Source organism: Trematomus bernacchii, unplaced genomic scaffold (genome assembly GCF_902827165.1).
Source record: "Trematomus bernacchii unplaced genomic scaffold, fTreBer1.1, whole genome shotgun sequence".
Taxonomy (NCBI): domain Eukaryota; kingdom Metazoa; phylum Chordata; class Actinopteri; order Perciformes; family Nototheniidae; genus Trematomus; species Trematomus bernacchii.
Genome location: NW_022987573.1, coordinates 1,860,117 through 1,873,876, shown reverse-complemented (window position 1 = coordinate 1,873,876; position 13,760 = coordinate 1,860,117). Strand labels below are relative to the sequence as shown.

Below are 13,760 nucleotides of genomic sequence, written 5' to 3'. Positions count from 1 at the left end.
GTCATTCATGAATGTATCCAACTTCAGCCAGAAAATCCAACATAGCCACAATAATATGACAGCATGCACTAAACAATCATCTCTGAGGTGTTCTGCTGTTGTGCGCTTTACCATAAGGTAAAACATTTGACTATTTTCTTGTCATGATTGATTTTACTACAAACTGTAATGTTTTAAAACATGCTACTTAAAACATATTTGTCTATGTTCTGCTTGTGAATTCTTTAAACGGTTGAGTTTTAAGTATCGTATGTACATGAAACCAATATTAAGGACAATATTGGATCTCAACATCATTTGGTCCATTTGCCATTCATTTCCAATTTCATTTTCTTAGATAGATTACAACATTTTGAGCAATAGCATCCTGGCTCTACATAATTCTTGACACGCTATTGGATAGACATTTGCTTTGTGTTCATTGGAACAAAATATCGCTATTAGATTGCCAAATAATTGTCAAATGTCTCAATAGACATTGCTAACCGTTGGTTTTTCATTCTGCTTCACTTTAAATGGAACACTAATTGAATGCAATTCAGAGTTGTGTTAATATGCTAGTGAGATAAATTCTGTTTTTGACATGCTAACGTAGAACAGGTTACCAATCAAACAACACACTTTCAAGAGATTTAATCTAGAGTAAAACACAGACATTATAATATTGATGAGCAACATTTTACACAGTAAATCTCATCAAACTCTAAAGTTTCGTCCATTTTTTCCTACGCCTCACACAACAAACCTCATGCAACTGTTTTTTATATTACTGCTTTGGAGAAAATTAAACAAAAGAATCCATTGGCATTACAGTATTGTCAATCAAAAGCAATCATCACGGTGATAGCAGGATTGATTATTTGTGCATATGGCATATACGTTTAAGATACTGCACAACCACAATCTGGCAAAAAATGTGCTTTATCGTGGAAAGGAGAAACCCTTCCAACATCACATCAGTTAACAAAACAAAAGTTGTGGTTTCTTGTAACAACCATTCAAATGACAAATATGAAGGACAGCCAAACTATCTCAAACAACACCCTCAAGACAGAAATTCTTAAGAAACAGAAAATAAACCAAAAGAGTTACGCCAAACAAAGCTCACTAAAATATGTACATCAAAAATATAAAAACTGTCCTAATATACAACACGTTAGACACACAGTAGAGTTGTGTTTCCTCTAAGGAGAGGTTTAATTTATAGCCCTTAGTGTACAGTGTACACAAACAATACTTTTCAGTGTATACTGTAGAAAGAGTTCAAAAGTTCTTAAGCACATTTAACAAAGGGCCAAGAGGCCTTCTAGTTTCAAGATCAAATCACTGAGGAGAGAATTTAATCTGCTTAAACAATACTGTGAAGTTATTACAGCCACTTGGCAAAGAACTCCTAAAGCTCTCATTCAAAGCTTTTTTGCTCTTACTAAATACTATGCATGTGTGTGTGTGTGTGTGTGTGTTTGTGAGTGTGTGTGGTGTGTGTGGTGTGTGTGTGTGTGTGTGTGTGGTGTGTGTGTGTGTGTGTGTGTGTGTGTGTGTGTGTGTGTGTGTGTGTGTGTGTGTGTGTGTGTGTGTGTGTGTGTGTGTGTGTGTGTGTGTGTGTGTGTGTGTGTGTGTGTGTGTGTGTCACTAGCCTGGAGGTTGTGTGGGTGGTTTTTTACTTTTCTTTCTTCTCTTCAAGAGTAGAGGATTAGTCGAGTCTTCAATGGTTTTGATTTTAATTTGATCATAGTCCACTCTCATCGTTTGCAGGGCATTTGTCATTTCCTCCTAATAATAACAATAAAATGATAACTTTATCAAACACAATCAACATGAAACAGTATGCACAATACGCACATACAGTTCGAAGTTAATATTGTATGGATTTCTCTGTGCAGGGTAAACAATCACGTATGCGTAAAGATATGTTTTTCTAGCATGACATATTTTAAAAATGAGCTTTATTATCAAACACAAACCCATGCTTAACCGTGATTTTCAAAAACAAACAAAGAATCAACAGCATTTTCTGTTTGTCTAAAGAAGCATCAACTTCTCACATGAAGCACACAAACACTTACCTTAACCTTCTCCCAGACATCTTGCTCCTCATGCAGCACGCGGCTGGTGTGAAGAGGCGTTAGTGGGACCTCCACTGACTGCTGTACTAGTGAGAGAATATGGATTAGTGTCCACCAAAGGTTACAAACATCTCTAAAAAGCAGTTGTTGCTCAAAAAGATTCAAGCCCTTAGTGAGCTGCTCACATTAATCCAGGGATGATTTATGAACTCGGTGATGTTCATTCTCTGGGTTGGCTCAGTTTTCAGTAAGTGGCAAATTAGCTGTTTGGCTGAAACATAAAATCATCATCAAATTGTATAATATGTTTGGCAATCATACAATAACTGCAATAATGTGGGACTGTTTTTCCATATGTCTTATATTAAATTATAATGATTACATGAAAGTTATATAAAAAAACAATGGCTCTGCAGCAAACAATAGAAATCCAGAAAAATGTTGAGGAAATAAATCTGGTATGTCCTCCCAGGAGAAACACTTATATCAAGTCGATGGAGGATGCATAAAGGGAGGGAGCAATTTAGCAAATAGAAATGTGTTGTCAGATAAAACAACCTTTTCAATTTCCAACAAGCCAACCCCTCACCTTCATCAGTCACATCGCTCCATTCTAGTTTTGGGAAATCGTATTTTCCAGTACGGATCCGTCTTTTCATTCCTGGGGATATTGCCAGACCGTGATGAGAGAAAAAGGGAGGGTAACCACAAAGTCTGTGTGTAAAACAGAAAAAAAGCATGATGATAGATTCAATTAAATTATAACAGAAGTTGGGCATTTTCCATAAAGCAGGTCTAGATTTAATTCTATATAAATTATACAGTATGTTACAACATGGGTTATATAATACAAAAAAAACAAGAACTTAGACAAGCTTCAAAGAGAACAATATGTCATTGCAAGAAAGTAAAACTGCTAAAGACACATCACACAGATAGACTTACAGAATATACATAATGACACCCAGAGACCACATGTCACAGGATCTGTCATATTTCTCTGGACCCAGAACCTCTGGAGCTGCCACAGTGTGAAGAGAAATTATTCAAATTGAGGGAATCACTTCTGTTAACATTAAATCTGTTAATAAAAAACAGATGAATGCAAAGAAAACAGGTCCTTAAAGTGGTGTATAAAGGATTTTCCATCAAAGCTAGATTATACACTATTCAAACCGCTAAATCCCCTCAAGGAAACTACTTGAAATTTGAAAAAATGCACAATGCTGTTATGTTTACCCAAACAATTTAAATGCAGATTATATTCAAGTGTGGATAATCTTTTCCAAACATCTGGATTTAAAAATAATAACTGGTACCTATTCTTTTTTTTTTTTTTTAAATGGGGCAAAAATGTTATTATTCGAAGTCTGGTTATTAAGTAAAGAATTGACATGAAACAAGAAATATTTTACATTGTAGTTTAAGAAGTATGTCCAAGACATGTCAAGATGTTCCACAAAAATGTGATGATTTTGCCAACACAGTTCTTCGTGTTGATTTAGGGCTATCACTGACATCAGGAGGTCTAGTTTCTTAGGAACTCGCACCATTCAATGAACATTGATCATAACAAAAAATAAATTCCCAGCTATAACTTTCAGTTTTCTCCGCATGCTAAAAATGTCTAGTGTATCTTCCCAACGTCCAATGTGGTGTCTCACCAACATAGTAGGGTGTAAAACATGGTGTTGCCAGAGAGTTTAAGGTGGTGATTTCTTTGGCAAACCCAAAATCTGTCAGCTTGAGGAAGGCGTCTGGCCTTTTGGAGGTGTACAGCAGATTCTCTGGCTGAAAGAGACAGCAACAGCAATCAACTGCTGGATAATATACTTCACATCACTTGTCATCAACCACAGGGAAACAAATTAATAAACATTAAGTTAAAACGAACCACTGTAACTACTAAATGTTCCCTAAAAGCAATCCACTGTTGGAAGTTGTGTCTCAAATATACAGGGAGAAATTACCTTGATATCTCTGTGTGCAATGTTGATGAAATGCAGGAAATGTATGGCTTCTCCTATACTCTTCATGATGTCAGAGGCCTCTGAGTAAAAAAAAGAGGTCAAACAGAGAGCCGCCGATGAAATCATACATTCAGATGTATACTTGTGCTTACCAACAGTAATCACAAGTATACATCAAATCAACCAGGATTTAAATCTTAAGGATTGTAACTTTACTTTGATTGAAATATAATAATCCCTTTACCTCTTTCTGTAAATGCATGATTCCCTCTGTCCTGGATATGACTAAACAATTCACCTCCATCCATACTAAAAACAAAAACAAACAAAATGGATAGAAGAACAGTATGAGCCTAAAATGATTAGGGCATGGTATGTATTTTACTACTCATCAAAACAAATAAAACGTTCTCCTGGTTCACCCAAGATGGTGACCTGCAACCTGCAGAGGAGCGAACAATCATTGTTAAGCAAACTGAAAATGTGTATGCTTTTGTGGTCATCAATCTAAGAGGACTTTAGTTCAGTCAGTTTCTGGAGGTTCAAATGTTACGTTAACAACATAAATTCAAAGTTGTACCACGAACCAAACTATTCACCTCTTGAATATAACTTGAATGTAACTTGAATGTGTTGACCCATAACTGTAGTTTTTTTGTTATTTGTTTTCTCTTATAATTATTTCTATGCATTGATGTATTCTGTTCAAAACGTACTGTCGACATTATAAATGAGGGTAAGCTGTCAGAGATTTCAAACAAAGTTTGGAAGAAATATCTGTAAAAAGCTCTTGACTCAAATCAGAAGCAGCTGTAAACATTACACACTTGTGATCCCTTTAATGTGCATCATTCTTAGTCACTTTTGTTGTTCACGGTGAGGATTTAACTTATCCTATCCAGCTTTGAAAACACTTTTTTAATTATATTATAACATTAGAGATAGATTAGACGGACACCTGCCTTATTGTATTCTAGACAAAGCAGCCTCTGTCTGCTTTTTATTACTTTGTTCCCTAAAGTCTTCTGGAAACTCACCTCAGTGGGTGTAATGAACCAAGCTGGCTCCTCCACAGTGAAATAATACAAGCCAACTGCCAGGAGCCTCTCAAAGAACTCCAAGAAAGGAAATCTACTTTTGTCAACATGTTTAATCATTTGATAAAGACCACACATTCATTTCTGGCTTTAATTGTATGTTTCTGTGTGGTGTGTGTGTGTGTGGTGTGTGTGTGTGGTGTGTGTGTGTGTGTGTGTGTGTGTGTGTGTGTGTGTGCGTGCGTGCGTGCGTGCGTGCGTGCGTGTGTGTGTGTGCGTGCGTGCGTGCGTGCGTGCGTGCGTGTGTGCGTGTGTGTGTGTGTGTGTGTGCAGAAGAACACACCATTCCATCACGATGAGGAGGCACTTCCTGCCATGGTAGAGATTCTCGTAAACATCTATGATAGGTACAATGTGGTGACAAGTTGACACCCTCCAGTGGAGCTCCACTTCCCGCCTGGCCTCAGGACAATCCTGCAGCATCTGAAACACACACAGCAGAGGAATGAACAAACATGTTAGTTTTAAGTGTAGTCATGTAACCCAGTTCTAGTTCAAACAGGTCCATATTTGTGTTGTGTTTTTAGGCAACGCTAAACAACATTCCTTGTAGATGTTTTAAAACAATTATGGGGCTCAGGCACTTTAACCGTCAAGGTACATTTTACCACAGGAAGGCTTGGCCTTAGTTGCAAATAGAGCTGCTTTGTTGATTACCATTTTACATATTGACAGATAATTAATCAGCCACCACCTTAATAATCAACTTCTTATTGTTGAAGCTTTTCTATTTTTAAATGATGGTAAATACAAAATGTTGGCAAAATGTTGGCAAAATGAGGCGTTTGAAGGACGTTGCACTCATCAATGAGACATTGATATATATGGAGAAATGTATCTGCAGATTTTTCTATGAAAATAATAAAAAGCTGTAACTCTTTCAGCCTCATGCCACCTCAACATCTTTACCACATCAGGATGAAACGCAGTTTTTTAGTCTGCCTGTTTTCCTTTAAACTCTGTTGTTGTGGGTTAGGGAGCACACAAGATTCTTAGCAAACCATTGTTAGAAGAGAATTTATGATACACATTTCTTTCATTTATAAGATTCATATTACATGTTACATTTATAGGCAACTTTTCATAATAGGTTAAACTTATTCATTGACTAGAGCTATCTATAATACATACAGAGATGTTTCCACGGATGGGAGCAAGGTTGTGATTTTGGATGTAGAACAGTCTGAATAATGTTTTTATAAATATATTATCATAGGTGTGCGGATTTCGATGTGCCAACTTCTGTTATATTTCACTACAAACATTTGGAAGATATCAGGTTTACAGTCTTCTTTCTCAGACTTGGTGAAAGGACCTCAAAATATGATTTACTTTTGAACGTTTCCTTGGCCGGATTAGTTTTTCTTTCACACTGCATATCATAGATAAAATATTTTCTGATTTCCGACATGCACTGCTTTCACAAGACTTTTTCAACAGGGTGCATCTGTGGAAAATGATAATTAAAAAAATCCTATTGAATGTAATATTTACTGGAAAATTAACTACATATTTATGCTGTGGACACTCGCACCCTCATCTGTCTACTTTAAGTCAAACGCCACTACATTTAGAAAAAGTATTTAAAAGAAACCTAGCTCTAGCAAGAAATCAAATCTGAAGAATGCAAATACGAAGGCACAGTAACAAAGAAATGTGAGATGGGACATACTGTATGCTTCTCATCAAAAAGTTAGTAACTGAAGTCTACACAAATGTGTCTCTGCAAATAATAACAACATACTTTTATAAAACAGACAAAGGTCTATGATAATATTAATCATTTGCTAGTTTTTCCGTTCTGTTTACACATCTCAAAACTCCTTCACTTAATGTAAGCTGAGTGCGTGTTATCTGCATGACACCTCGTCCTGCTGTCCCAGTGGCATAATCTCTCAGCCATCTCAGGCCTCGTGCATGTGGCTACTTTTAGACACAGGCATGTTCCCCTCTCTCTTTCTGGCTGGCAGCATTTGGATAGCAAAAGTCAACACTCCTCTTTCAAAAACAGGCACCTCTAAATGGTAGGCCAGAGGCCCTAGCTGCTGAGTTATATATAATTTACAATCTGTTGGACAGAAATTAGAAGCTCACCAAACCGAATACTTTGTACAAACTCCTAAAACTACCTGTTGCCACGAGAAAAGAAATCTATAACTCACATGTGATGCCATCATCGACCTCACCTCTTGAACTCTAACTGAAATAATGCCTGTCATTTAACATGCACAAATCACAGGTACTCTATAGTTAGATATGCATCACACATGCCTTCACATTGATCCAGATGACTGCAGTTGGTTAACGTGTAATCATCTCTCCCTGCTAGCTGAAACTAAGATTACAAATAGAAAAAAACTGTCCTGAGGTGAAAAAAAGAGAATAATCTTTAAAATATTTAAAGGGAGGCGTCTGTTGACGTTGAACTCGCTACTTGACACATCCTGGGCTCACCCTTGGCTGCAATATCTCTGAAAATATGTCAAGGTGGACATACAATCTTATTGCACGATAGTCATTATTGGCCAGTTTTTGATTCACACAAATCAATCATGAAAGCTTTCAGAGGTCTCTGAACAATTTTCTAATCACGGAAATGTAGATAAAAAGTCACAAGTGTTTACCCAAAGGGATCAGATAAGAACCAATAACCTCTTGGGCTTCATTGTGTTTGATATTTTTGGCAAATATTAGACAATGATATGTTGACCGTTGAGGCTCTGCATATACTATTTAATAATAATAATAATAATATATATACATATATAAATGTCAGATATGCCTTTATGTCTTCCATTAATAAACAAATCGAATTTAAACTGGAACAAGAGACAGCCCAGTAACAAATGGAAATGTTGGGTACATCTGAATCAAATTAAAAATGCTGTTTTATATTCAAGACTTTAAAATATATTAAAAAAATGAAAAGTTGAAACAGCTTTAAGACGCTGCCTTTAAGCAATGTTTACAGTCAGAAGTTTATAAATCCATGCACAAAACATAAACATCTTTCGAAACACATTCAACTCCCCAGTAAATATTAGTGGTCATAGTCCTGAGAGCTATACAAAAACATCTATCAGAATAAATTCAAACCAATCTTTCTCCATTATCCAATATTATAAATCAATCACACATTGCAGTCTAGTAGATAATACTGATAATATGCTCTGCTATGGTAACTATGTAATAGTACAAAAGTGAATTTTTTTTCCCATAAACAATTATTTAACATTAGACCAATGGACTTCATATGTGTATTTAATAGCCATGATTTGGCTAACAGATTATAATACTATTTATTTAGTACGATTAAAATAACAGTAGGCTATTTTTACCTTCAGTGCATACTTTTCTCCACTCTCTTTGTGAAATATTTCCAACACCTTGCCATTTATCCCCATCCCGAGCACCTGACTTGTAACATTGTAATCGACTGTAATTACATTCCTTTTGATTTGAAGAGGGTTGTTTAGAGTATTCACAAAACAGTGAGGTGGGAAAGGAGCAGAGTTTAGATTAGGCTGCTGTTGGATCGGCACAGCCGGCTGGATCTGACTCGACATGTTAACTATCGGCGACACATACAGACAGGTGCGTCTCCCGTCCTCTCACTGAAGGTAGCAGCTTGTTTACTATCTCAGCTACAGTTGTAACACCGAGCTCATGTTGTTCTTCTTTGATATCAGCACACCGCTAGCCGGGATAGCTAGACAGCAAACAAGTCCTCCTGAAGTAGCGACGACGAGTGTCCAAGAAGTCAACTTTCAACTGAGATGTTTGACAGACAGCCAGTTCAAACCGTGCTTAATAAACAAAATTGCTTAATTTGTCAAGGGATAAACAAATGACCAAACTTCCGGACTGAAATGGTGAATCTCTCTCAGGGGCGTGCCTGGGGAAAGTAGGGGGCACAACCCTCACTACCACCCTACTGCCACTCAAATCCTACATTATGATTGGCTGATGCCCATTATAGAGGGGGGCTACTAAGACAGCAGTTATAGCATTTCTTTTCTGATAAATAAGATGTTCCAGTTACCAAAAATCAATCAATAATGAAAAAATAAAATCTGATGGCTGTCATTTTGACAAATCAGAAATATAGGGGCGAGTTACCAAAACGTAAGTAAGTAATTCCCAGCACATCTCCTCTCCTCACTTATGTGCTGTAAATGCTCCTCCTGATCACTTCACTGGGAAAAATGCTCCCTGACTTCATTAGTTGAAGCACTGCCGGCTAATTGGCAGCAGAGTTTCGAGGATTCAGCCATCAAAATAAAATCACATTTTTTTAAATTGCCTGTTTATGCACAATTGAAGCAGTTCCAGGCACGCAGAGGAAATACTTGGGCTGTGATTATATTAGCATAATATTTATCCTATGAAAACCAATTGAGTATACATATCAAATCAAATCAAATCAAATCAGGTTTTATTTATATAGCACATTTAAAAGCGATTTTTGGTCGAGCCAAAGTGCTGTACATGTAATAAAAACACATTACTACAATCACAATAAACGACAATAAATTACAACAGATATATCTAAAAAACAAAATAAAAATAAAAACACAAGGAAAAGTCAGGAGTCGTGCTCCGCTCTAACTAGAAAGCCAGAGAGAAGAAGTGTGTTTTTAGTTTAGATTTAAAAACCTCTAGGGTCTGGGCCGACCTCACATGGAGGGGCAGAGTGTTCCAGAGCCTAGGGCCAGCTGCTGCGAAGGCTCGGTGCCCTCGGGTTTTAAGCCTGGTCTTGGGCACTACCAGCAGCTGGTCAGCAGACCTTAAAGCTCTGGCTGGGGTGTAGCGCTGGAGGAGTTCAGCTATATAGGCCGGAGCCAGCCCATTTAGTGCTTTAAAAACAAATAAAAGGATTTTAAAATCAATTCTGAACCGAACTGGAAGCCAGTTATAGGGGTGATGTGGTCACGCTTTTTGTGGCCAGTCAGCAAACGTGCAGCAGCGTTTTGTACTAGCTGTAGGCGTTTAATTGAGGCCTGGTCCATACCCACATACAGAGCGTTGCAATAGTCCAGTCTTGAGGTTACAAAGGCGTTAATAACCCTTTCTAAGTCATTAAAAGATAAATACAACTTGGTTTTGGCCAATAGTCTTATTTTAAAAAAGCAGGATTTTACTACGGTGCTGACCTGCTTGTCGAATTTAAAAGTGCTAGTGAAGGTCACTCCAAGGTTCATGACCGAGGGGAGGATGTTTTTTTTTGATAGAGCCCAGAATATCAACCGGAGAGGCTGGAGGTTGGGGTCCAAAAAAGATGACCTCAGTCTTGCTCTCGTTGAGGTTGAGAAAGTTTTTGCTCAGCCAGGATTTTATCTCTGCTAAGCAGTCCATCCAGTCCATATCATTTTGTGTATGCAAGAAATTCCTGGTTGGCTTAACAGCTTCCCAATCAGACGATGGATTTCCTATAGATCCTTTCACATTCAAGATATGTTCCACTTTATTATCTGTCTCAGTGTATATGACATCAGTTCACACGAAGTTGTCGTGAACCAAAGCTGCATCCTAGAAACTAAATGTAATTGAAGCGGTGTAAAGGCATATGATAGAATAGCTCCTTTAACAACCACCCCCCCTTAAATGCCATTGGCATCACATCCTAATAGGGTCTTCTCGGCTCCATAATCTTGGATGTTGAAAATGTCCCAGGTCTCAATGACTTTTGCCGCAAAAGTCTCTATCAAAATGTTAACACCAGTGTCCAATTCTGAAACCTTCCTTCTGATGTTGCTCTTTGAGACAGGGATTGTCTGTGTGTAAACCTCATTGAGAGCTCCACAAACTGTAAACCATACAATTTGGGCCCCACCAGTTCTGTCAGGATTTGAACAGCCTTTTCTTGGCCCATGTGCCACAAAATATTGGTCTTGGTGCCCTTTAAATTCAGCTTCTTAATAAAACAGTTGGTACAAAAGCTTGCTGTACCCCAGAATCCAAGAAGGCAGAGCTGTGCAGCATCTTATCTTCTTTCTGAGGTTTCAATTGTACTGGCACACAATGGAAAGGTTATAGTCATGGTCTCTGGCAACCTTAAGTACACTTCTAACTGGTGCTTTCTGTGGTTTATTTGTTTTGTTTCAAGATAGTCCGGTGTTTTAGATTACATTCGTCACAGGTCAGATGACTTCTGCATTCCTTGCTCATGTGGCCAGCCTTCAAGCATCCAAAACAAATTCCTTTTCCTCTCAGGAATTACATGTTCTCCTTTTGATAAATGTCAATCAGATTTAAGTGCCAGCATATTGGATATGATTCTTTTCAATAGAGGCTTCATTATGAGGACAACTTCTTAGCTGTTATGGGATGCTTTTGCATCTTGTGTACCCTTGGCTTAGGAGCTACCGTATGGTTAGTGCAAATATTGTTGCAAATCGGCCTCATTAGATGTCACTCCTGATTGGGTCAGAAAAAAACATCAAATAGTGAATGAGGCAACTTGGTGCTACAGAAAATTCTCAATATCTGGGAATGTGGCCCTGTGTGTTGTTCTTGTATCTCGCAAGCTTTAGACGCCCAACTTTCCCACAGGCTGCCATCACAGCTATGGCATCTTCTTGGTTGTGTCTGGTGACAACCTGTAATTGTTGGTAATGTATCTTCCAAAATGTCCCATAATGATTTTGGTGGGTATTTCATCATCCTGAAACATTGAGGGGACGGTGCATAAGCATTTTGTGAATTTATATTTATATTGTGCTTATAAGGTAATCATTTTCACACGTTATTGTGACCAGAAAGATTTATATATTTCACTCAGTAAAAACTGGTAATTAGCGGATAATTGATGCAGCACCCTCTTAGGAACAGTGCAAATTCCTGCCTGCTTAACAACAGGCCACCCAAATGCTTTGTCCGCATAGGCTGAAGATGTTCTGTGTTCATTGCCAAAGTGTTCTTTCAAAATACATTTTGCCCTTTGATATCCTTGTTATATGACAATACCTGTCATATGAGGCAGCTAAATACCAGCTCTATGTGCTGCCCCCTAGTGAATTGTTTCAGAAAATACAGACTGCTGGTCCTCTCTTCAAAATAATGTTCAAAATTCTCAAAAAATGTAAAACAATGGGTAACAAGACACAATGAGATGATGAGGTTTTGTCTCTATTTGGATAATAAGCGTCCATTTATTGAGATGCTGTACTTGTTCCTATGTGTATTTGCAATTTTGGTTGTACATCAAGTGTGAATAAAACGGGTGGAGCTCTTGAGCCTTGATCCAAATACTAATTAGTTTGTGTTTCATCAAAAGCGATCTAGCATTTGGGTTGAATTAAAGTCCTTGATCTTTTAGTCTTTTGCTAATATAGGAACTAATGCCATTTGAATAATAGGGTGTTTCCTACAATTGTACTTCCTTCCTTTTAAAAAAAAAAGAGAGCAACAGGTGCTATTTGTCTCAAGCTCCAAGTAATCCTTGATTTCCCTCATGGGTTTTTTTCTTTCTGAGCTGTGTGTGCTGTGTGGATGAAATAATAAACAGATTACCTGGATTGTCTCCCTCTGCTTGACTTTCTGCTAGACACATTAGACACATCATTTCCAGGAATAATTTCCTCTTGGCACCCGGGCTTTGCATTTCCATCAAGTTTTCATCATCATCATTTGCATTGTCATCGTCCCCGTTTACTCAAGCCATGTTGAAGCCAAGAGAGTGTTGACTTTTTCTTCAAATGATTTGCCAAAATGGTTATTTATTTCTGTGGACTCAGTTTCAACTGTAACAGAGTGCATATCATTCATTTTTTAACAAAAGCATATATTTTTTTAAGAGAAGGCGCTTCAACACAATTGATGCTCTATGTTGAGGGCTTGCAAATGAGGTGTGCATTTTCAGTTTGTAAAATCAATGAATGAAATCTTGAATGCAACACATATTATCAAAGTAGTCCACTACTGCATATAACCAATTTAGATATCCAGAGATGTGTGCAATAACTATAGGAACATCTTTTGGCTTGTGTGAGTTGGTGCTGTTGAAGGAAACGTTGCTTTCCATTGGGGATGATGATGGATTTGCCAATATCCGGGAGATCAACAATTATTAAAAGTACAATGTGTAGATTTTGGCTGCATATAGCATTTAAATGACAGATTGCTGCCCCCCACTCACACCTGCCAACCCAAGACTTTGCACCCCTGAGTGCAAAACCTTAGAAATGCTGTGCTTTCTTTCGCAACCTTTGCATTGCTCAGAGGCCAATATAACCATAACAATACTCTAGGAGCAACACAATTCAGGCAGTGGCTGGTGTTAATGCAGATTACCAACAGGAGGTTATTACACTTCATTTTCACATAGCAAATGTTACAATCATTTTATTGTTCTGAATATCGGATTGAGAACCATGATTGAAAACCAGTATAGACCAGAAATATTACTATATGTTATAAAATATTGTCTGTTTTGGTGTTTTGCTAGACTGGTTTGCTAGCATGAAGTTATGTTCTGTCAACTAAGAAAGTTACCATCACAGTAACAAAACGTGGAACATGTAAAATGAAGGAGTGGAATTCATTTTTTACGATAATTAATCTAAATACAATACACATTTTATTTTTTTGAAATTCTTTTTTTATTCAGCTTTTTGTGTCATTCCAGA

The 13,760-nt window shown here is 37.5% G+C and overlaps 1 protein-coding gene across 1 annotated transcript; it reads right to left on the bottom strand.

Annotated features, from left to right (window-relative positions):
* Positions 1-1,605: 1,605 nt before the first annotated feature.
* Positions 1,606-8,975, bottom strand: LOC117479549 (MAP kinase-activated protein kinase 2-like). The gene is made up of 10 exons (XM_034126606.1): positions 8,472-8,975; positions 5,417-5,556; positions 4,281-4,345; positions 4,037-4,116; positions 3,731-3,857; positions 3,012-3,087; positions 2,656-2,780; positions 2,252-2,337; positions 2,067-2,147; positions 1,606-1,773 (listed from the first exon to the last, which is right to left on the bottom strand). The coding sequence occupies exons 1-10, from the start codon at positions 8,697-8,699 to the stop codon at positions 1,633-1,635; spliced, it is 1,149 nt and encodes a 382-aa protein (XP_033982497.1). The 5' UTR covers positions 8,700-8,975; the 3' UTR covers positions 1,606-1,632.
* Positions 8,976-13,760: the final 4,785 nt, after the last annotated feature.